General features: G+C 38.0%; 1 protein-coding gene across 1 annotated transcript; it reads right to left on the bottom strand.

Moving 5' to 3' along the window:
- Nucleotides 1-10,585: 10,585 nt before the first annotated feature.
- KLHL42 (kelch like family member 42) lies at nucleotides 10,586-23,416 on the bottom strand. The gene is made up of 3 exons (XM_072344647.1): nucleotides 22,453-23,416; nucleotides 15,162-15,355; nucleotides 10,586-13,189 (listed from the first exon to the last, which is right to left on the bottom strand). Exons 1-3 carry the CDS (start codon nucleotides 23,325-23,327, stop codon nucleotides 12,747-12,749), a joined length of 1,512 nt encoding a protein of 503 aa, XP_072200748.1. The 5' UTR covers nucleotides 23,328-23,416; the 3' UTR covers nucleotides 10,586-12,746.
- Nucleotides 23,417-25,330: the final 1,914 nt, after the last annotated feature.

Below are 25,330 nucleotides of genomic sequence, written 5' to 3'. Positions count from 1 at the left end.
TTTTACTTTCCTCTTGCATTCTTAGCTTTGATACCAGTGTGTTATTCACACTTTCGCTGTCTTCTCAGTGTGGCATCTTCTGCTGTATATCCTAGTGCTATGTATCTACTTGAGAATCTGCTATTGTTGTGATGTTTGTGATACCTTTTATTTTGTCTTCACTCTTCCTCACTATGTTCATCCCTGCACCAAGCCTATTTTGTATGTGTTACAGTCCCAATGACACAGAAATAGCAAAACAAAGAGAATCCTAGGCCACTATACCTTAACAGAATCACTCTAAAACACTTGACTCCTCAAAGTTAAAATCTTAGATAGGTTTTTACAGAGTGTATTGCTTGTGCAATTTTAATAAATGCTTTCTCACTACCCGGATTTGAGAATAATTTGAAATGTGCCACAAATATTACTGTGGAAAAATCATCCCCTAAGCGGTAAGGAAAAGGTCAGACTTTTGGTCACATTTCCCAACTGATATTTAATGTAATCTTCAGTCAGCTTACATTTACCACATATTTGCCTAGTCTAAAATGCTTGCTAACAAATGGGAAATTAAATTCTGACAAACACCATCACAGCTTCACTACAGTGTAGTGTCCACAACATCATATGCTCTGTCAAAATGTGGTACCTTCATCTTTCTTAAAATGATTTTTCCAAATTATAAGGAAAAAAAATAAATCAAAGATTCTCAGACTTCTAGTTCATAAAAAAAATCCTGCAAGCAATTGAAGATGCAACACGAATTTCTTCACATGCTCATTCAGAGACAACTGCTTAAAAGGTTACAGATGAAAGTCCTTTCTTCAAGAAAGAGACAGAGGTTATAGCCTGCTCTGGGATACCTTTACTATCGAAAAACAATGCCAAGGTTTATTATTCTATATCTAATTTGTTGTCACAAACAGTTCAAAACCGCACAATTAAATTCAAATCAAAGCAAGCCAGTAAGACAGTGAAAAAACAGAGTGACAAGGATGTCAGAGCTTGGGGATATGTTCCTGGCTCATTGAGAACACTTTAAAATTGCACAGCATCATAGAGAACAAGTGCTGGAGGCAAAAGCATGAATGAGAACAAGCATAAAAGTTAAACAGAGATTGACCACATGTGTGCATAATTTTGTGTCTTAAAGGAGCACTGTTATTACAAGCCTATGATCACGTCATGATAAAGTTGCAGGGAAACACATTATATTTTTTCCAATGATCTGTGGTCTCTGGAGTATTTTGACTGCATGGGAAAATGAAAGTCCATCTCCCATCTTTGACAGCTAAAAAGATCTGACCTTCTCTGAATTTCTTTCAAAGAAAGACTCTAAAGTCCATAAATAAAAAGTTTCATGAAATGCTTGTATCTTTAACTGAGGAAAATCAAATTCCTCATTTTAAGAGGTGAAATGGACATGTAGGGCAGAGAGAATAGACATACAGTTAAAAACAGGATACAGCCACAAAATAGATAACACAAGTACCAAAACACCAACAATGTATTGCCTTGAGAACATAGGATATGAGAGGCCAGGTTATACTCTGTTTAGCAAATCTGTACCTTGCAACTAGCAGCATATTTTAGTGCAGATTGTATCTCCTTGCACATGGAATTATTACAGCTACTGCAAAGCCAAAGAAAAGGTACCTATTTCCCACATGATCAAGAGCTGCACAAATATACAATTGAAATAAGCTCACCATAGCTTTTTATTTCATAAATAACCAGAAACAACATTTTAACTAATACAAACTAGTATATTTATTCTAGATAACAGGTTCTTTCAGCAATGATGCATCACCACTGCAAAAGCAGTAATAACACCCAGCAACAACTTCCTCCTTACCCCTGGGGAAGTCTACATCTGTGTTGGAATAAGTTAGATAACAAACTATTTACTGAAGGAAATGTATTGTACGATAAATGTTTATAGAATGCATAGTATGCTTTTTCAAAAGCAGTATCTTTAAACTGTAGAGTAGGTGCATAGGGTTTATCCTAAGTGTATGAGTTTAATTATTGGAAATGTTCCTAAACAACACATAATATGACTTTTTAAATAATATCTGATAGATGACAGTTTCTCTCAAAACTATATATAGAGTTGAAAGCTAATGTAAAACATTAGCTTTCACACTGCTCCAAAAGTGATGCCTCCCATTTTATTATGTTGGTCCTGAGGTGGATGTTGGTGGTAGAGCAGCAGATATTCCCACTGGTATTGTGACAATTTTTTTTTATTATTTTTTTTTTTTTTTTTTTTTTTTTTGCTGTACTGTGCTACACTGTGAACACAGTGAGGTGGTGAGTGGTGTGTTTCATCAGTGGTGACAGTGATGTGAAAGACAAGCTATGTTCCAGACAACCATGCAGATTTTTATAAGTATGCCATGCAGACTCTTTGTCATCACTGGCAAAAATGCATGCTTAAACATGGTGACCATGTTGAAAACAAATGTTATGTAGTTGAGAATTTGCTCTATCAAATAATTTTGCTCACTTTGTATATGTTTTAATTTCCATGGAAATAAACAGAAGGTTCTACTTTTGGAGTGACCTATATACATACATCACTAAGAAATCATTAAACACATCTTACCTAGGGTGTAAAACCATATAAAAGTTGATAATTTATCTTTCTACTTTTCAAGTGATAAGGTTATTTTAGCTTCTCTGTATGATTACGTGCTGAAATTGTTTAGTTTGTAGATAGGCATTCAAAGTCAGATCAAGTCAGAGTGGCTTTTTGAAAAAGGGAGTTCCAGATCTTTTTTAGAATAAACTAAATTTAAAGGAAAAGCTTTGCAGAGATAACAGTGTAAGAAAGGTTATTGGAGTAACAGCCTTCTTCAATGCATATAAAAGCTCATTTGTACACATATATACAGACTAAATTAACTAGTAATGAACTATAACCTTCCTTCAGACCATCAACAGCTGGGCAGATGAAGCTCTCACAGATTCTGCCACAAGTCGTACCTTGGCACCATGGCCAAGCAGAGCTGGTTGAAACTTGTGCAGTTAAGAGGAATTTCAGTCTTAGCTTCAGTTTGCTGTTACCACTAATGATGAATAATTCCTTTCTGAGCTTGAAGAGTAACACTCCTTTGTTAAAAAAAAATAAAATAAAAATAAAATAAAATAAAATAAAATAAAATAAAATAAAATAAAATAAAATAAAATAAAATAAAATAAAATAAAATAAAATAAAATGCTACACAAGCTAGTTGACTCAGCACAGATGAAGTTGTCAGCTACCCAGAATAAGCCCACTGTGACATATTCATGAAGTTGTAGGAATGGAAAACATCTTTGCCTCTCTAATCTAGCCACTTTTTACTGCTTTAGGAATACCATGGCATAAATGAATAATTCACAGAGATTTCTGTTGTGAAGTTCTTACTGTCTCTTTATTCATACCTCTGCTCAACATGGAGAACTGTGATGGTAAAACCTCTGAAATGGCTTTTCCACGATCACCAAAAAAACACTTCATGTCATTCTTCAACTGTCAACTCTTGGTAGCAAACCATCAGCTAAATAAATTTTACAGCTGGCAATTCTGAGAATCCAATAGTGTTATACCACATGACATCAAAATTGATATTAGCTCTACAAATCCAGTATACAAATGAATACATTTTTCTTGCAACAGAAGGTTATATTTTAAATGAACGATGGTTAGAAATGCAGTAAAGAAATTGAGTTCTAAATATTCCCAGTTGCTGCTGTCAGAAAATAATGGAGAGACGGAAGTGCAAGGCTGCTCCCTCTTCCAAAAATCATCTACAACATGCGCACAATTTACCTGCCACAGAAAACATTAGGGGATGGAAGAGAAAAGGGAAGGGTGAAGCAGGAAAAGACATCTGTTAAAATCTGATAGAGGAAACTCTAGTTTAACCAAAGTAAAGAAACTGATCTATGGAGGACCAGACTCAGAGGACATAGCATTAAAAAAAAAAAAGCATTTGAATACTACAATAACTGGAAAAGATTCAGAGAAAACCTACACAAAAAAGTGTGCATCTGAAAACAAAATCTTCTTTATCACCGTATTGTACAGATAATTTCCAGCTATTTTTATTTTTCTGTCTGTCTATTCAGCTGAATATGTACTCCCTTTGTTGCTTAGCTTAATGCTTAACTACATCAATGCTGAGTGGTTTTCCTACGTCATACTATTCTTGTTTACTGATCGCTGCTCAGCAGCTCTTAATATACACATACAATATATTTTACAATCTCTTATCTAGAATACATAGCATGAAAATTGGAGACTCGGGCTGGAAGAATTGCTCTTCCACACTGGAAGTGAGGCAAGTCCCTCACTGTTCCTGTCCAGATAGCATGGGTTGTGGGAGAATTACCCAAATGAACATTTTCCATTGAGCAAATAGGGTTTTCAGCATTGTAGAACACTCATGAGAGGATGATACTGAGAGGTCCTTAGTAAAATTTACAAAACAGGCTCAGAGACATTGACTATGAATTCTAAATGCCCAGTTAGAAAAAAATTCCGTGAAGGCACTAAGTGCTGAACTTACAAACATCAGAGCCCTTGCAGAAGTGTCTGAAAATTAATGTTCTGATGCTTTGGCGTTGTAAGTTGTACTGAAATACCTCTACACCTTTCTCATAATTCTATGTACATCTGTGTCAACTGAGCTGTACCTACATCAGGACACTAAAAATAATGGCTTGCCCTGTACCCCAGTTAATATTTTCTTGGCACGAAAATATGTCCTGGATCTCTGACTTCCTTTGATTTTAAAGTGTAAGCGCATCTTAATTCTGACAAAAAGACGGCTAAATTTTACTATTGCTATTCATCACCCATGCTTGCTATAGAGGCAGGAACTCAAATCCCAAACTTGCTCTCTCTGAAAAAAAAAAAATAAAATCTTACAGCTGTTTTTAAGACCTCCCACAGAAATCAGGAAAGAATTAATGGGCTGCTGAGTTCCTAATATGTCCCACCCTATGGCACCTGAAGGAAGCAGTTGCTAGATTGACAGAGAATCTTGACAGGGTGAGTATCCAGCTTTGGCTGGATGGCCTGAAGCCAAGAGAGACTGTACACTATTACAATCTCCCTGCAGTGAAGAAGGCCTGACAGAGAATGAATGATTTTTCTGGCTGTCAGTGACTTAGGGTCCTTGCTCCAAGATGTGAGGGAAGTATTACCCTGTTTTGTTGGTTTTTTTAAAATTTCTATTTACCACTGGAAGAGAGTCAGCAGAGTGCTGGACCCAAAAGGGGTGAAAGAATTTATGTTCTTCTAAGTTTATTTTGGACCTCAGGGGACATACAGAGAGTGGAACTTCTCATGAAAAGCAGCTGGCAGAACACAGTTATGAACTTGAAGGTGTTGGAAAGTAGATGGATCAGGTGAGAATCCACAAGGAAACAATGTCAAAGTTCCTGATGCATTAAGAGTGGCGTCCCACAGGGTTCCATCTTGGGACTGGTACTCTTTATCATCTTTTTCAGTGACAGAGATGATGGGATTGAGTGCACCCTCAGCAAGTTTGTTGATTACACCAAGCTGTGTGCTTTGTACAGCAGAATAAAGGAATATCATCTAGAGGGACCTTGATAAACCTAAAAGGTGGGCCCTTGCAAACCTAATGATGTTCAACAAAGCAAAGTGCAAAGTTTTGTATTTGGTTCAAGGTAATACCAGATACGTACACAAACTGGGAGAAATCCTTCAGAGCCCTGCTGAGAAGGATTTAGGGGTCCTTGATTAAAAACTTAATATGAGCAAGAAGTGTGCACTTGTAGCCCAGAAGGCCAATGGTATCCTGGGTTCCATCAGAAAAGGGGTTGCCAGCAGGGCAATGGAGGCGATTGTCATCTTCTACTCTGCCCTCATGAAGCCCCCACTGTGTCCAGCAGAGGAAAGTTTTTTTTTCTGAGGGGGTGGTGAGATGCTGGAACAGGTTGCCTAGAGATGTTGTGGTTTCCCCTCCTGAAAGTCTTTGATGGAGCTCTGGGCAACCTGGTCAAACACTTGATCTAGCAGCCGGGAACACTGTGTTTGGCAGGGGGGCTGATATTTGATGATCCTTGAGGTCCTATTCAACCCAAGCCATTCTATGATTATGCTACTTAGAAAAGGAATGTTCTAGGGGCATTATGGCCACACTGGTTAACAACAATTATCCCTTAACAGTGAAAATAGCCTCTATGACTAATCTTGAATAGCAAGTTCCACTCTGTCAGAACAGAGGTAAGACAACAGACAATACAGATGGGGCATACTGCAAGAAAATTCTTCAAGTCTTCAGTCTATGCCTCTTCTTTTCTCAACCAATTGCACAATTAGCATCTTTTCAGAATCTTTCAGAATTGATTAATTCACTGGAATATGTACCAAATTCAAAGCTGGTTCTGTTTTACTATCATCAAAAGTCTTTAGATCCAGCTCTATTAAAAATATTAAAATATAAACTAAAAAAAAAGCCCTTCTGCAAGCTCATTGTACATTTGCTCCTAGATATACAATAGGGCTTCTGTGACTCTTCTCCCTGTCACATTTACCATTATTACATGTGTTAGGAGATAATATGTCATGAAAAATCATAAATGTCACTCAAAGAGATCTACTGAAGCTGAAAGTAGGTTTCTGGACCTGCCAAGCAGCAGTTCTGATAAGAGATCATATTCCCAAGAACAGCATATTCTTACCTCATCGCTAATGTTTTCTTCAAAATGTACAGATGCCTTACCACAAATTATTGTGGTTGCAGGGGGATAGAGGGGAAGAGGGAAAAGGGAGTTGTTATTTTAAAAGCATTTAAAACTTCTTCTACTTGCTTCCACTTTGAAAATAGCTTGTGCCTGTAGGTTAGAGAATGGCTGTTTCTAAGCATCTGTTTTCTGACTTCATATTCATCCCCACCACCCCAAATCATGTTTTATAGGCTTCAGAGCAGTTACGAGTTGCTAATTTATAACAGCAAAACACACATTTCACATGACAAAGTTCTAGTCTTCACAGTAAATCAAGGCCTTACCTGTTAGGGGGCAAAATTTCCCTTGCATTACTAAAAATATATTAGAATGCTATATCAGACATATATAGTAAGCCCAGCAGAAAAAGAAAACTACAATAAGATTACCAAAGATGAAAACAGAGTCCCTTTAATATCAGTTCCAAATGTCTGATAAGTAATAGATTTTCTGATTTTGGTAAATAGTGTAAATATTGAAATTAGACCAAGTTCCAAAGGAGAATAAATAACATCACTTTTTTACATTTCAAGCGGAAGTAGCCAAAATCTTCCTGTAGAACAGCAGATAGAATTCTACCATCTTTACTCTGCAAAAATCCCTTGTACTATGACCATTCACTAAGTACAATAACATATTCAGGATTCTAAATAATTGTGTCTCAAAGCATGACAAATAAAAGCTAACCAGAAAATTTATATGCCGAGTCATTTTGAAGATGTGAGAACTTAAAGTTAAGATTCCTGGAAAGAGGACTTTAGGTTATACCAAAAGCTATATGGCACTAATGAGTAAGATTCAGAAGAACTTTTCATATTTACAGAAATCTTGAACAAGAAGGGCTAGAAATAAACTCAAAAACATACAGAAGCTACAGCATACAGAAAGATGACAGTGATTTGTGGACTGACAGTATCTCTTAACTCAAAGTTGAGTATTCCAGTACAGTAAGAAGCACTGAATTTAAGGTTTGCCCTGGTGAAGTACTTATCCAGCCACAATGGCTAGGTAAAATCTTCACAGGCAAAAACTGGTGGGGCAGAGTAAACTATTTTAATGTTGGCAAATTATTTATAAAGGGTGTCTTATCATAAAGGCACACCCTTAGAAACATCTGGAAAATATCAGACAGTGGAACAACAGATCAAATAAACACAAATTCCAAACAGAATATGAAGTGAGGGAGTGAGGGACTGAGAATTCAAAGAGTTTGCATTTATTGTTAAATAATGGTACAAGTACCGTCAAGCAGAAGATGCTCAAAAGCTGAACACCTTCCTCTCCTATCAGTGCTTGTATTAGCTAAAAATATACAGATGATAATTGGGTACTCTAAAACTGGATGCTGTCTAATCTGCCTTCCACTAGAAAGAGACAGCAATTGCAGTGATTCATTTTCTTTTTATAAAAAATGAACAGTCTATATTTCGGCAATGAAGACCCTCTAATTAAAATAAAGGGACTAAAACTTACTTTCAAAAATACTGATATACACAGGACATTATACATGTTATTGGTAATGGCAATTGGCTTCAGAAATAAATAAATAAATAAATAAAAACGATAAAGAATGCATAGCAAGTTTAAATATGTAGATGCATTACCCAAGTAGTTCACAAAATCCAGACTCCTAATCCAAACTCCACCCTTCTTATGGTGAAAAAAGACATTGTTACACTAAAACAGACTCTAAGCTGATTAGAGAGAAAACATGCTCTGAGAATGTTAGTACTGTGGAGAAAAACGTTTAACCATTCTTCATCAATTTTACTCTGGTTCATAAGTAGGTATGGGGAGCCACCCTTTGGTCATTATTGTAAATACAGCATACTGTGGATGCTAACAGTTTCTGCCCTTAACAGACTTTTGGTGACTCCTTGTAAGTTCACTGGTAACACTGACAGGTATCCCAGGGACTGTCACTGGTTTAACATCGTTTACAGTATGTACCTTGTCTTACAGGGGCAATTGTGATGATGAATCTCTGCTCTTGCAGCTCTTTGAGCACGTTGTTTGCTGTCATCACTGTACTCTGAGCCTTCCACACTCACATACTGATATGAGCCAATTTCCAGAGATTCTGAATCTGTAGCATTATTTCTCAGTTAAATGAGAATTAAATGGAAATAATAATAATAATGTAGCTTGGTAGACTTACCTTTCAAAAGGCAAGAATGAATAAATGGAATGAAATACCTGAATTACTAATTACTTTTTCATCTCAGTGACTGATAGACACAGACCAGTGAAAAGGAGACTAACGAAAAGGAAAGGCCAACAAACTGTTATCACATGATTCCATCCAAACAGTCTGGACTCTGCTGTAGGACAAAACTCTCACTGAATGGAAAAAATAAAAAAATCGGGAAAAGAAAGTTCAGCTGACAGGACAGAAAGAGAAATCTATGGAAATTGGCCAGGGAGATTAAACCTAAGCTTCACATAACTCTTATTTCACATTGAAAACCACAAACCATTCCTGGAAAGGAAGAAACTATTATGCTCTCTCTTAGACTTGATGCAAGCAACCTTTCTAAACACTTCTCTATTTTATGGGAAGGGAATAAAGTTCCCAGAGTTTTCCATTTACCTCTCCCTCAGGACTTAGAGGCTGTTGTTCTTCCTGTTATTCTTTCTTTCAACTTGGGATCGTCCTCTACTACAGTCAGCTTTTACTGGCTAGTATCAAGCAGATTCAGTCCACGAAGATGAAAAGTGGATATGTAAGCACTGGATAACCAAGACACGGCAGGAAACAGCAGATCTAAATTTGGATACAGCCTTGAGAACATGAAGAAACCTAGGGAAACCGTAAGCTAGTAGGTGACAAACAAAAGTAACAGATAGGAAGTAGCCATCAGTTCAAAATGAAGATAATTAGCAGAGACCAAAATGAGGTTACTAGCTGTCTTCTATCTTGCCACTTTCCATCAAACAATTAAGTAGTTGCAACAAGCAGAATATTTGTTCTTCTTCACACATTCAAGAGATCTCACAAACACTGCCATACCAGAAAAACCACATGTCCCCGCATGATCAGCATTCCTGCTCATATGTTGCCGTAGGAATGAAGACATAAGCAGGTAGAACAATCCCTATAAGGCCATGTGGTAAAGTCAAAATGTGGATATCAGGATAACCCTGAAGAATTTTGTAGCTGGTAACACCACTAGGACCACTGCTCTACACTTCAACTGCTGTCATTCAACTGTCATTCAAAAGATTTCTGTCCATAAGACAGGACTTTTTCCCAACCAAGAAAGCAAACACAGCACACAGAATCACTGAACATTTCCACTGGCTACAAAGCAGCTTTTAAATTACTTGCTGTGAGTGACTCTAAACCAGTTTTCCTTGCCCAGAAGGGCAGAAACTGTTCAGCACTGCCTTATGTGGAATATTAGAATGTTGGAAAGAAAATAAGGGCACAGGTAGCAGGAATTTTTCCTGATTTACAAGGAATATCCATGGCATATTTTTCTGTAATTAATCTTGCTTAAAAACTATATTTACTTCAGCCTGTAGTTATACAGTCCACTTAGCTTAATTAGTTTCATTCTACTAAATTCAACACCGGTTTTGATTTGCAACTGTAGCACAGTTAATTGTCATTATTGATAAATTTTCTCCACAGATTGACAAGAATCTGACTGCATTTACAATCTGAGCAGTTTTCTCTTCTACATTTGAGCAGGTTCTCCACCTAATTACCAGCAGCTGAAACCAACACATATATAATTCTGATTTAGGAAGGCCTCTCATGGAAAAGATTACATTATAAGCACCATATCACATCTTTTGTAATGATGCTTGCTCTACAAAACAGATGTGTTTGAAAGGATTAGACACACTAAACTGAAAATCTGGAAATGCAAGTTCTTCACAGTTAATATGCCAGGTGAGAGAATGTCACAACTCAAATACAATTTCTGCCACCAGTATTAATGAGTTTACTAATGAATTATAGTAGGGTAGTGTACATAGAAATGAAAAGGAAGTAAAATAACATGGCTGAAATTATTTATAACCAGACAACAGAACAGTGCTTATATTTATTCTAAAACACTTGTAAAAGTTAAAAACAAATCACTTAAGAATCTTAGGAAAGTCACCCTATTTCTTTGTTGTAGAAAAGTCATTGTTTGGTCTGATACAACTGTTATAACACAGCAGCCACTCAGTGCATGAGGTTTTCAAAGGAATGAAAACTGAAAAATAGACAAAGGCTAAACTTGTGAAATCCATGCATACAGATGAATGGCAGACACTACTTGGGGCTTAGGCATAACATGCTCTGCCAGACTGCAAAAATTCTACCCACAAGGTTAATTCTGGATACTCAAAGTACTTTGCTTAATGTCCACACCAGATAGACAGTTTCCTGGTTTTCCATTTGGGTTGCTATACATGATCTGATCAGAAGCATCAAAATTATGCACCTAAGAAGAGAATAACACATTCTCTCTCCATGTTATATAGATAATGGTCTGATAGCTCTTTTAGCATCAGTTTAATACAAGACCATGGAAAAGATGGGAGTTAAAAGAGACTTGAGGGAACCATTGCTGCCTTTTCTTTCTCTGTACAACAGACATCTATTTTCAAGTCAATTCAGATTCCTGAATTTCAAGAGGGGAAACAAAAAAGTCCCCCCTCACTAGGAACACATTCAAGTGAATTAAATATCATCATTTAGAGAAAAAGCTGGCACAAAATAAAAATCTATGCGACCTGTTCAAGATATGCCTAATTTGGCTCTCTCTTTCCCAAAGGCAGCAGTTGTGAAACCTTCCCACGATAACAACCAAGGCCTTCAGGAGACTCCAGTGAACGTGTCACCTCCAAAAAGGAAAGAGTCTCAGGCAATATGCAAAAACTAGGGAACACAAGTAAGGGGTATAGTCACTATAGATTCTATGTTCTTTGGAGAAACTAACAACTTCAGGTAGCAAACTGGCTATGTTACCAGGAGCCCGGTAGATACAAGAAAGTCAGCATCCACATAAACATGTTAGAGCTGGTGTCGTACTGTTTACACAAATGAACCCTGCCACATCAAGTGATTCAGTCTCCTCTTTTGCCCTAGATAACTGTTATCAAGCAGTGAGTGCCTGGTGCAGAATCACCACAGTGTGTACACACGTATATCCTCCTACAATGCAGCTTGCTGATAACATCTGCTTTTTTGTTTCTATAATTTGATTTTTAACATTCAGCGCTGCAGAAAACAACAAGATAACTAAAACTGAAAATCTTCTGGAAGATCAGTGAACTTCTCCCTTTGAATTCACAGTCTTTTTACCTCTGTCATAATGGAAGCCATAAATGCTGCTAACTGCCATTAAAGCAGCATTTCAATTCCAGAAAGAAACTTACAGTAGTTCTTCCCAGTTCCTTGTGAAGTATTTTATGCCAAATAACTCAGGGGAATATGTGTTTCTTGAGGATACCTACTTACTGGAACCCTTGAGACTCACCTGTGGCTATAGAAGAGAGAATAACATGAGATCATACGCAATTTTAAACATTATGCATTTGACAGAACACAGTTTGTGTAAAAATTATATTAAAAAAAAACATTCCTTTTTTGATATCTCTCAGATATAGTATTTATTTTACTGAATTACATTCACTTTCACCATGTATGCTCTCTTCTACGTTGCCTATAATGATGGAGAATAAAAATGAGAATAATCAACTTTGCATTTGGAACTCTATCCTTCGTTAGATACCAACATAAAACATAAAAATTTAAGTTGTAAACAATATTTGGTGAAATTTAAATACAATATAAAAGAAAACTAAACTGAAATCTTGGAACTGTTTCTAGAACCATTATTCTTAATAATATTGGATTTTCAATTTTTTTTTTTTTTTTTTTAAGAAAAGAATCTGTATTTTATGCCTATGTTATGCAACCACATTACATTCTGAAACTGGAATTACTTAGCGGGAGCAATATTTCTTCCAAGAATGATTAATGAGCTGCAAAGAAAAACCTGATGCCATTACACGCCTCACACATCAGGCAAGTACATAGAACAGATCAGCATGTTTTGTCCAAAGGCTGGAAAGCGTCTTAGTGATTCCCAACTGTCTGTGAATATATTATACTTCAGAAAAACACGGTGCTCCAAGCTTGTAGATAAAGTAATATCTCTACTCAATATATAAACTCCATCATTATGTAGAGTGCAAGTCAAGTTAAGACCCGACTTCGATGTGTTCTCTTTGAGGTAGAGCCATTCTTTGGTAGCAATGTTGTAAGACTGCACAGTTAAGACATCTTCGCTTTGGCTGGATTTTTGGTTTGGTCCAAGTTCATGGATACAACCTCCTACTAGATAGATTGTTTCTTCAACAGAGACCATCTGCTGTTTACGAACATGGACATCGCAGAGTTCAAAGTTGGTCCAGGAATCAGAAGTAGGACAGTATTGCAAGATGTTCATATTTCTGTCTGAAACAGAGGAAAGAGATTTATAAATTAAAAAAAATATAAATAAATAGCACTTACAGAGGAGTATTCTTTCTGTCTACAAACTGTATTAGCCATTATTATGGTTAGTACAGAAGCATAGGAGACAGGGAAGGAAAAGATTACTGAGAACTGTGAGTCTTTGCCCCCAGTGATAAAGCTAGAACATTTTATTCTACCAGAGTAGGAAAAATTAAGCTTCTGGTGTCCTATTAAATGATACAAATAGTCTGGGAACATAGATTTTAGAAGCTTAATTCCTAGCCATTTCCTAATAATTTTGATTTTGCATTTGACCGATATGCAAGATATTTTTTTATGAAAAGGTAAATAAAACAATGTTCTGCTTTCCAATGGTGGTCAGAGATAAATCAAATTATCATGAAAATTCTATGCTTCATTAATAGCTGTCAAGTGATGATTTATCATCCAAGCTTAACTTTGCATTTCAAACCACAAATCAAAGTTTTAGGGAATAAAACTCATAAAGCCAGTTACATTCATCAAGTGGCATGGATGGATGACCTAAGGGCGCATTTTCAGTACCTCATAAAGGAGAAATACACAAGGTCAAACTCACCTAAAGACCAGGAAATCCATGCAACAGCACCAGACAGAGGTATAGAGAAAAGCTTAGCTGTATCTATGCTTCAGCTACAATTCAACAGATGTATTTGCAACACTGTTATTCTGAGAAATTGTTACACTACCTCCCTGATTTACAGTGCAGGAGACCATGGTAGCATCCCCAGTGAAGGCTTCACTAAATTAACAAAGAATGCACTTGAGTTTTTAGCTAGTAAATTCAGTTTCAACCTCTGGAGACCAGAGCTTAAATATGAACCCAAGTGACAAGTGGTAACAGGCCTGCAAACTCCAGTTTGGTCTTTCAATAAAATCTGCTCTGTATTACAAGTCTACTCTGCATGACGATCTCCAGATGAACTCCCAAGTGGAACAGCAGATGGTGACACACTAATAAGTTATGTAAGAGCACAGGTATAAATAGCCATAAATATAACTGGATTGTCCTAAGTGCAGTTCAGGAGCAGCATGGCTTTGGAGATACTGCTAAAGCATTTGCTTGCACTGTAATGACTTTTGGTCATTGCTCATTACTCATTATCATCTTCCTGTAAACTTAATCCACATTAAATAAAGAAAAAAAAAAAATAGGAAACATATTTGCACTGCTGTATAAAAATGCTGATCAAAAATCCCAGTATTCCTAGAAACATTAAGTTTATTTGTCTTTCCATAGCAGTAAACTTCCAAGGAAAAAAAAATACGATGCTACTGTTTGAGACAAGACAAATGAAATGAAATGGAAGTTTATTGTAATGTAGCTTTCATTTATACAGTAGAAAGCCCAAGATTTTTGATATGCACAGGAAAAAAACCAAAAAAAACCAAAAAAAACCCACAACCTTGAAATGCTACATGCACTATAACAAATATGAAAAACACAATATAGGCAGACTTTCTTAATATTTTTCCACAAAAGTTCACCTTCTGAGACCTTTCTTACTACTATATGACCAAAATCTAATAGGAGGAGGACTATGGTGGACTCTGAAGTACCCACTGGTCTGTTTCATCAGAAAGGCAGAGCTGCAGGTCCAAGTACCAGTTACTCACGTGGGAAATTACAGACAACTATCTAGTTTTCAAGTTCTTATGTTTGGCAGGCAGAATTACAGCTTCTAGGTATAGGCTGTGAAAACACCCATAACCTGATGCCAGTATGATAGAACTAATTTTTTATTTAATTTCATGGGTTTGTTTCATTACACCAGTTGAAAATATTTCCTGCAAATTAAAATGATCTGGTCCTGAGAAGCAGTAAGGAAAAGAGGTGTGTATGGGGGTGGTGGTGGTGGGGAAACAAAGCAAAACAAAACAAACCCAAAAAATAAAAAAAATTAAAAAAAAAAAAACAAAAAAAGCTTTCTACCTCGTGTAGTGTATCCTCCAATAACATAAATCTTGCCCTTGCACTCGCAAGCTGAGAATTCTGCAAGAGGATTTGGCAGGGATGCTACAAAATTCCACCAGTCATTTTCTGGGTTATAACACTCCACGTTGGAAAGGGATTGACCACCAATGGCATAGAGCTTTCCATTTACAGCCAACAGCTTAAAATTTGACCTGAAAGACAAAGATTGCAGCACCAAAATAGATTAAACGAACGTACAGAAAAACACAAGAAACTTCTTCCTAATCAGGTTCCAACACATTCACCATTACATCATATCAATTCATTTATATTACAAAATCTGAAGTCTCCAGTGCATGTCCAAAATTCTGTAATCATTCTTTAATTATTGAGGACAGCAAACAGTGACATTCTGATATAAATGATGTTGATGCTGAAACTAATGAAAATTTTATTTTGGATTGCAATCTATGGCAGTTTGAGCAGTAAATGTTTTGTTAGCTAATCTGGTTTGGTAGATGTTTCATTTTTAATAGGTTTTACTGAAGTACCTTTAGTACAGACAAATATGTATACATACAGAAAGGAGATTATTTTAGTTAAAATCACAGAAATTTCAAACAAGACTATCAAGTGTAGGAATGTGTACACATCCTAGTCTGTTACACAGCCTCTTCAATAACCTTAATAAGTAGAAATATAATGTGTTAAGCAGTGAATTACATTCTACAATTGAGAGAAAAGAGAAACTCCTGTACCTCATTTAGGATCCATTTAGGTTGCTAAAGACACCCTCCACTCCAGTGAATGGGGTGATGATGTTAATTTACAGATGAAGATGCATCTGTAAATTAATGTTCCATTCATAGCTGAACAAAATACACTACACTCCATAGACAACAATCTGTTTTCATTTCTTATTCTACTCAGTTATCTTGTAACAAAGATCCATGTAACAAAGGGTCACTACCTAGTTACTAAAGTGCAATAACCCTTTCACATCTTGCAGTTTTAAGACAATATAGAAATGAATATGAATAAAGTCTTCCCCTCTTCAGAAACAGCCCTGCTTACAAGTCTATGCCATCACCTAAGCAAGACTTTTCTTTCAGTACTGTCCATTTCAAGCCAAATCCATGAGATTTTACCACACAGCATCCTGATTAACTAAGTGTATGAAAGTCACTGGTGTGCAGCAGATCAACACCAAAGCAAATGTGGAACAGCATTATATCTATAAAACCGAAGTGGTGCTTTAGCAATGCACTTGCCTGCTGCTGTAAAAACAAATTCCATTCTGCATGAATCCAAGATAAAAACTTACCACCATGCAGTTTTGCAGGGTTTTACCTGGACAAAACAAACCCTCTCTAGCTGCAGACTGCTCTTTAACTTCTTTTCATTAAATGTATAGAGGAAAAAAAAAAAAAAATGTTTCCAGACAGAATCATTTAGTTCCTGTCATCCTGATAAAGCTTTGAAAACTAAAATTTTATTCTTTTTTCACTGATATTTACAATTAGGTCACACTATTCATCTCTGTACAGCAATTGTTTTCTGTATTAAAGAATTCAGAAAATATGGTGATAATAGTGGGCGTGAAAAGAGGATAATTACTTGAAAAACATCGTTATTTTCAAAGTAGCGTACCTGTTGTAAAACTTATAATGGAGAAAAAAGCATCCATAAATGAGCAGAGACAAAAAAAGAATGAACAAATCAACCAAAAAAAAAACAAACCAACCCCCCCCCCAAAAAAAATAAAACAAAACACCCAAACCATAGTAAAATTTCATTTTCCAAACGTCCTTTAAAATCAACATTAGAAAGTCTTCAACTCTGTGTCTATGATAGAGATGGTAGAGGATTTGGGCTTAAAAATGAGTTCACGCACACAGTGTTTTATTATTGTAAAAAAATTTTAGTCACATTTAATATGCAAATTCTTCCAAAAGTAATGCCTCCTGTTTATTTTTGTGGAACTACAATAGATGCAAAGAGCACAATAACACTATTTGATAGAGCAGATTCTCAGCTATTGAAAGCTATTTTTCAACATGGTCCCCACCATTAACTATGCACTCTCACAGGCATAGTTGAACAGGAGCATGCATACTGTGTACATATATGGATTTTTATCCACATCAACAGAGGTGACACACTGTTACTGTCACAACAAATACACTGCTCACCACCTCACTGCTAACATTCATTGTTTGGTCTCCATATGTTAAACAACCATCAGTGAATGTCAACTATGTGCCATTTTTTCCTGCTTGGAGAAATTCATTTCCACTGAATTCCTCTTTTTCATAGGCACTTCCATTTCAGATGCTATTTTGTCAGACTACTTCCCTGCTGTCATCTGTCACACAGCAACAAAATTCAATGGCCTATCAGCAGGAAGGTCCAACCTGTACTGCCATACCGCTAACATCCACCTCTGATGTTGTGGACTAACATAACAAAATATGAGACATTACTGCGAGAGTAGCACTTGTATATGCTGTAAGTTCTGGCAGATGAGACATGAAAAACAAGTGTGTACTGTCCAAATACAAAATAACTCAGGTTTCCTAATTGACTCACTTCTCTAGTAACCAAATAATTTAAACTGGTGGTTGAGTGATTTAACCACTTCCAATGTTAATTAAAACAGACGACAATCAGTGCAAGTATCTCAGATTTATGGGATACATTAATCAAAAGCTGCAACAAGTACCCAACAAGTACCATTTGGCGTGAATGTTTGGACAGTGGCCCAATACATTATGAAAAACCCAATCACCTTTCTATGCCAGTAACAGCAGGTATTTTTATGGAGTGAATATTAAGAAATATTTAGTGTATTTCTGCATTCTTAATGTGTTGGGAGCAGCTGTAAACAACAAAAACAAGCATGACGCCAGCTCTCCACAACTAACAAGTGTTCTTTGTGCTACAGCTTGGAAACAACCAAGCTTAAAAGTTTGTCAGATCCAGCTGTGGTGACTCCACTCACTTATGTGAGTTGCCTAAACTCAGGGATCTGAAGTACTTTACAGACACTAGGCCTAGTGTTCTCTAGTTGTTATCACTTCTTGTTAGGATATGGCTATGTCTTCTGAAGATGCTCATTTCCTCTTGAAAGGAGTCCCAGGAACACAAGCAAGAGTGGATTTTGCAGCAGTTTAAATTACAGTTTTTTTCATTCACTGATAGAAGCGCAGAGTGCTACATGCAGGAAGGAAAAAGAATCTGATATACAAGGACCAAATGGTCAGAATGCATAACTTTCCAAATATGTTATGAAAAGTGCAGGTTGCTCTGGATTGCATAAACAGCCATATAACGTGTCTGTAAGAGACCACTGGTTATGAAGAAGAGAGCAAGCGCTCTCTTGTTCACTGACAGACCTTATATATTCATTATACAAAAAGAAGTTATCTTAGATATTAGAGAGGATTTTTCAGATCAGGGAGGTAGCTAAGCATGGGAAAAAAATTACTCCCAAAGTACTGCACATTTACTGCATGAACTGTTATTCATACATTCCTTATATGAATACAGAACACGCTGTTTCCGTACTTGAGCTCTGGAAGCATGCATGATATATTTGTGATAGATGCAACATAGATACTTTCAACCTGAAAATATTGGAAAAAATCTACTCCCCCCCAAGCAAAGAGAAATTTTAAAAGGGAAAAAAATGATTAAAAAAAAAAAGCAAACAAACAAGAAAAGAGGAAATCTCCTAAACCACTGCCAATTCCTAGGAACATCCTCTCTTGCATTCCTGCAAAGAGTCCCCAAAGTGGCAGCAGTTCAGGCAGAGATAGCTCACAAAAACAGTATTCAAAGTTCATGTATATAATCTCAGCCAGGGGCTTACAAGCGTCTTCCAAGACTAGAAGATTTATCTGCCTGGAGTGTGCTGAAAGAAAATAAACATGAAATACTCAGCTGTGACTGGCATACACGATAGAAATCCCATATTATTTTTCATGATCAATTTCAACTGTCAACATTGAAATAATAATAAAAAAAAAATTATGGAAAGGTACTGAAATACATGACTTGAACCATCCTCAAATTTCCTTATTACCTTCCTATCCCCAAAGACCCCAAGTAGTCTTGGGCAACCTGTACATGAAGTTTCTTCCTCAAAGAAGTCCATGTAGGTCTCTGAAGACACTATTCCAAGCACAGCACCTCTAGAATGAAAAAAAAATTAGAGATCTAGAAACTATCACCTGTTAGGGATTATTTATGGCTGGTATTGGATTTGGCCTCAGATGATGAGAAGTTCCTGGCTCAGACACCAGCTCCCTATGAACCTGAGCAAATTACTTTATCTAATTTGTGTATGTATAAGCAGGAAATAGTGTTTCATCAAATTTATGTGGGCACTGCAGGAATAATATATGAAAGCTATCTATTATGAACAAATTTTAAATGACTGTAGCAAGATCTCTATGCCTAGAAAGACAGCTAAAAGCTAAAACATAAACCAGAGTATTCAGCATACATCTGACAGTCTTCTTCTATTTAGAGGTAAGTTGGGAATATTTCATCTACGTACAAATAATAGATCCCAACATCTTCAGTTTCTATGTTATAATAAACCAAATAATTAAAGATAAAAACATTATAGAATTCACAAGTTCTTTGAGGGCAAAATACTTGCTATATTCAAATGAAATAAACACAATTACATCCATAAATCCTCATTCTTCTCTTAAAGTCAACACATGCCTCCAGTCACATAGGCCAAATCTAAATCCTTCTAGAATGCTGCCTGAAGTCAAACCCACTTCAGCAAGAAGTAGAACTTTCTCTCAAGGTATGTAAAAGACGCATCCACAATATTTAATTGTATCAGCTGACATCAACTAGCCTGGTAGACAGCCAAACAAGCCAATTACCTAAGCAGCATGCTAGGCAACTGCCCTGCTTGTTTTATTGCAGCACAACAAACTAAAACTGCAGTGCCAAGCAAACTGCATCTCATCTAATCAGCAGACTGGAACCAGTGCTGTTCCTGTTGAATGTAAACAGTGAGTACAAAAATTCCCTTTCCCTGCTCTTAGTTCCCACAGCACAAGCTATCCTTTTTTGCATTCTGGCCACAAGCTGTTCAACCAGTCAATCTGGTATGAGAGAGTTGAAATGTTAAGTTAGAAAAGTTAGAAAAAATACAGAACTTCAGGGTTGAGACCCCACAAAGATGCTAAAGTCAACAAGTTTTATGATGGGATTAGTAGAATTTCCACGAAAAAAAATTTCCACTACTCATTATTCATGGAGCTATATACTCATTAGCTGCCATCCAGCCTAGAAGTCAACATGATGCTGGTCTCTTTTTAGCCTTCAATCACTACACTTTAATGTAAGACTGTTGACTATTTCAAAAATATCTATTTGCATGCTCCTTTTCTAACATAAATTGCCAACATGAAATCCCATACTGAGTAACACCCTGTTGTGGGCTTAAAGATTGTTGGTAAGGTAGTATAGATGAAAATACTAATAAAAGGAGAAAATAATCATTTATTTATTTCATGTAATGACTATGTATCCTAGAATTTGAACAGTCAGGTAACAAGGTGAAAAAAAGGCCTTAACAATGCATTTTTAAAACCTCTCTCATTTCCCATGCTGCAGAGTTATTTCATATAATAACATCTGCCTTGCTATGGACACCACACAAACCAATAACAAACTTCATAATTTGATCAAAATGGGGTTTCCACAGGAGACACTGATTGGTTTGATCTGTCCTACTTTTTCTTACTGAGGCCAATGTGCTCTCAGTCATTTTGGCAGGAAATACTGCATAGGCCAGGCCTACCAAAACAGCCCCAGTCCTCAAAGGGGTCTCTAGAGATTACCAACAGACTGCAAGAAATAAACAGAAAGAGATGTTCAGTATTCAAAAGCTAAACACTCTATAGCAGTTATTGTGTACAATGTCCTTCCAACAAGCCAGATACACACTATGTTTCCAATCAGTTCCAATGGCTGACCAAGTAGGCAAACATTTCAGTGAATTTCTCACAATGATAAACACAGGAAGTGAAAGGAGGTTGGAGTAGGAAATAAGCCATTTTAGGTCTCTAGGTCCTCTGTTTGGAGGCATTTTAGAATGGAAGAGAGACTACAGATTTACTATGCTAATTGAAAGCATTCATGCTGGGGTCTCTAGCTGCTACTTTAATTTGCTGGATGGAGAAGATAATTTTCATTCTAAAGCAAATTCTAGATTCTGTACTTGTTTCAGCACAGATTCAGATAGAGAAGAAAAGAAAAATCAAACACTTTTTGTAAAATGGAAACAGCTAAAAAAAAATCACCTTTTATATTTTGTTTTAGTGAAGTTTGTATTTTGACAAGTCTGCAACACCAAGGCAGAGCAGCCACAGCCTTTGATGGGAAGAAGGACTCTCCTTGGGTCTCCATCAACACTAGTCCCCAAAACACACAAATGTTTCTGAATAGCAACTCCACCATAAATGTTAAAAGAAAAATTAAATAAAGGAAAAAAAAATAAATCAAGATGCTGAATGTTTACTAGGTCCAAATATTCTCATAAATTGAAACATTTCTGACAATCTTTGTGCCATTTTTTTTCTGGTAAAGATTTCAGCAAAATGCAGGCCTAAAAAACATTTGGATTTTTATAAAAGTACAAACCAATAACAAAACTTTTCATCAGTCCCTAGTTCACATAGACTGAACGCCTCCATTATGAACAGTGAAACATTTTATCACATATAGTACTAGAAAAAAAAAAAAATAGAATTTTCTTTTTTGTTGTTTTGTTATATTAAATAGAATTTCAAATACTGGTACTAACAGCTGTTTGGAGAGACTGGAGCTCCTAGAAAGCTATGATTTAAAGGAAAAATGGGAACCCACCATTACTTTACATCAAGGTGAATGACCACATATGGCAGATGGCCACAGCTCAGTCCTCAGCTGTACCTAACTCCCATTTTCCCACACATGTGGCCTTAATCACCTGCATTTGCTCAACAGAGCCCCATTCTCCTCACCCTTCCTACAGCAGCTCCCTGTGCTACACTCTGGGGCCACCAAGAAGTACAGAGGCTGCAGGGCTGTGCCACAGCTGGGGGGCTGCCACCAGCAAAACCGAAGCCTTAAGGCTGCCATGCTATTGCCAAGCCCTTCAGTCCTTCCCATCACATGATGAAGAGACAGCTCTGAATCACTTCTTGTAAGGTTGCATCTGTCCAACTCCAGGTGACTCAGCAGGCTCTGTTTTGAAAACAGACAGGGACACATGCGCACACCAGGGTGCAGAGGTTACCTCTTCTGGTTCATTGAAGACAGCTGACTCCACTCATTTAGGCAAGGGTTGTAACAATGGGCAGCTGAGATCTCCTGACTGGTGGTGATCCGGTACCCCCCAATGATGAAGAGGTAGTTGTCCAACATTGCTGACCCGTAGCCTCGCACATTCACCAGATCTGGAGGTAGGTTGTTGGCCAGGGGCAGCCATTGCTCTGCTTCCTCGTCGTACCTCAGCATGGACCAAGGGGCCTCTGCCTGTGGGTGGCAGCCTGGGGACAGGCCCACGGATGAGGTACCCATAAAGTCCCCAATAGCCACCAGAGTGGCAGTGCCTCTCATCCGTCTCTCCTTCAGGTGCTGCTGGAGAGCGTGAGGCAGGTGGAGGTGCAGCCGGGTATCAGGCCTGCGCAGCACCTGGTGGTAATGGGAAGCCATGAAGTCCAAACAGGCATCGTGCAGATCCTGCAGGCCATAGACCTGGGCCAGGTGGTGTAGCTCCAGGCAGTTGCCCAGTCGCACCTGGGAGAGCAGCAAGCGCAGCAGAGGAGTGACTTGCAGGTAGGAGGCGGCCTCCACCAGCTCCTCTAGCAGAGGAGGCTCCTCCTCACCCTCTTGCTCCAGCCGGTCAAGGCAGGAAGTGTTGATGAAGTCCAGCACCAACTCCAGTCCCAGCGCACTCAGCCCTCCTCGCAACAGCTGCTCTTCCTGGCCCTGCACTGTCTCCCGCATGCCCGAACGGTACAGGGCTCGGAAATAGTCACTCTGTTCGATCAGCTTCCTCTTGCACACCGGGTAGCACTTGTCCCCCAGCCGGATCTGAACCACTTCCTCTCCGCCGCCGGCCCCTTCCCCCTCCTCTTCCTCCATCCGCTGTCGCTCCGCAAGGGACATCGCGACCCCCTACAACCAACACAGCCGGCTCCACCTCTGCCCTCGGGCTCGCTGCCGGGTAGGAGGAGCTGAGCCGGCAACAACAGAAAAAAAAAAAAAAAAAAAGTAAAAAGCCCTAAAAAGGGAACGGCGCAGCGCTCAGCCGTTTTGCTCCGCCCCGGTGGCAGTTCGCCGCTGGCGGTCCGAGAGTCAGCTGTAGGGTACGGAGCAGTTGCTCGTCTCCTCCTCGCGCTGCCCGAATTGGGATGGCCGCGCTGCACCAACCCGCTGCCATAAATGTCCCTGCGAAGCCCCGCAGCGGGGAATGTTCTGGAACGTGGGGAGAAATGCGTGTGACCCTGAATAGCTAGGGGGAGGCGGCAGCGCGATTGCCTGCTGATCCGCATGACAGACAGCGAAAAGAAACATCTTTCACGTCTAGCACCAAGATTTAGTAGCTCCTATTATGATACCTAGCTCCTCTTGCACGTGTACCGGCTCTTCCTTTGGCTTATAGAGATACTATAACCTCTTCTGCTACTCTTTTAAATTAGGTTCCAGCAATAGGAAGTAAGTATTATTCACCAGAGTCATCTACATAGCAGAGCCACGATTTTGTTTGACGTAAGTAACCAAGGAGTTAATAGCTGAGCATCTAGCTTCATGTTTAAAGTGCCAGCTCTGGTGCTGGCCTCGTTGCATGCTTGGAGCACAGTGGAACTGATTGGTTTTTTTTTTTTCTGTTTTAAACAGATGATGCTGTAAGATGTACTCTTACATAATGACAATATAAAATGCACAACATGAAGACTTTAAAGATCTAACCTACCCCCTACTTTTAATTTCCATTCTGTGCACTGCTAGACTATAGTTTAGCGTTCTTATTCTTTTTTTTCCTCTCAGTATTGATGTGACTCACCTCCAGTTACTGCAGATTGTGTAGATTAAAGATAAATCCTGTCTTCCCCTGCTCATTTCCCGCAGTTAATGGGGTTGGTTGATTATTTGCTTGTTGCTGCTTTCTTTTTGTTTTCCATCTCATTTCAAAAGCAAGATGATGCAAATGCTTTAAAGGGCCAACTCTGTGTTATGAAACACTTTCAGTTTCAAAGCAGTTTCAGTGATACCGTGCACGACAAGCTGAGGTCCTAACACTTCAGAAGAAGTCCAATCTATACGTCCTATTGTACTTAAATTCACAGAGCAAGACTTTTCAAGCCATTGTAATGGTTAACATGCTAGATGTAAACAGAGAGCTCATGCTTGTTATGGCCATTAAGATTCCCCCTGGAATACAGTGTGATTGCCAATGTGGTATGATTGCCATCTTTAGACATTTGTTTTGGAATCTCATATGTTTGATGCACTGGCAAGTTAGCTACTAATTGGTGCGTGATTTTTTCCATGTAGTGAGTTATGATAATTTCTGTTCCCTCCAAGTATCAACACCGGCACCTAGATAGAATATTTCTGCTGCTGTCTTAGTGTCTTCCTCTGTGCCTGCACCTGTCACTCTGCCAGGAATTTCAAGTTCATCTCCCACTAGATTTGTACTAGACTGCATCATTTCTGTAATATACTAATAGATATGAGTATTTTCTACCAACAAACTTCTGAGAGTGCCGTGTGCACAATAAGACAGCAGCACTCCTTACTGAGGAGCCACTTTTGCAGAAAGCCTAAATCTGTTTCCTCAATCTATGGCTTTTCCTAGACTGATTCTCAGCTATCTATGTTTTTATCCATGCTTAGGACTGGGCAACTGTGTTAAGTCAGAGCTCACTGGCAGGGTGGATCTTCTTTCTACATTAATCTGCATTCTGTGCTTGCACGATCCTAATACTGTATTGCATCAAGGTAAACTACCTTACTGTTCCATATGTTCGTACACATAATCTGTCTCCTGGTGCACAGCTATACTGTGGTATATGATAAGATTGGTAATACATATCCTGCTATACTGGAGTCAAAGAAAAGGTGCTGTTTCACTAGCGGTCATCTTAGTTGATCTTAGAAGCAGTGTA

The sequence above is a fragment of the Excalfactoria chinensis genome, chromosome 1 (assembly GCF_039878825.1).
Source record: "Excalfactoria chinensis isolate bCotChi1 chromosome 1, bCotChi1.hap2, whole genome shotgun sequence".
In the NCBI taxonomy this organism is placed as follows: Eukaryota; Metazoa; Chordata; class Aves; order Galliformes; family Phasianidae; genus Excalfactoria; species Excalfactoria chinensis.
This window is presented reverse-complemented; position numbering and strand designations above follow the sequence as displayed.

Coding starts and splice junctions, on each gene's coding strand:
- KLHL42 (XM_072344647.1), bottom strand. CDS start 23,327: ATGTCCCTTGCGGAGCGACAGCGGATGGAGGAAGAGGAGGGGGAAGGG. Junction 15,356..22,452: donor TCTTCAATGAACCAGAAGAG/GTAACCTCTGCA, acceptor TTTGTCTTTCAG/GTCAAATTTTAAGCTGTTGG. Junction 13,190..15,161: donor TGGAGGATACACTACACGAG/GTAGAAAGCTTT, acceptor CCTCTGTTTCAG/ACAGAAATATGAACATCTTG.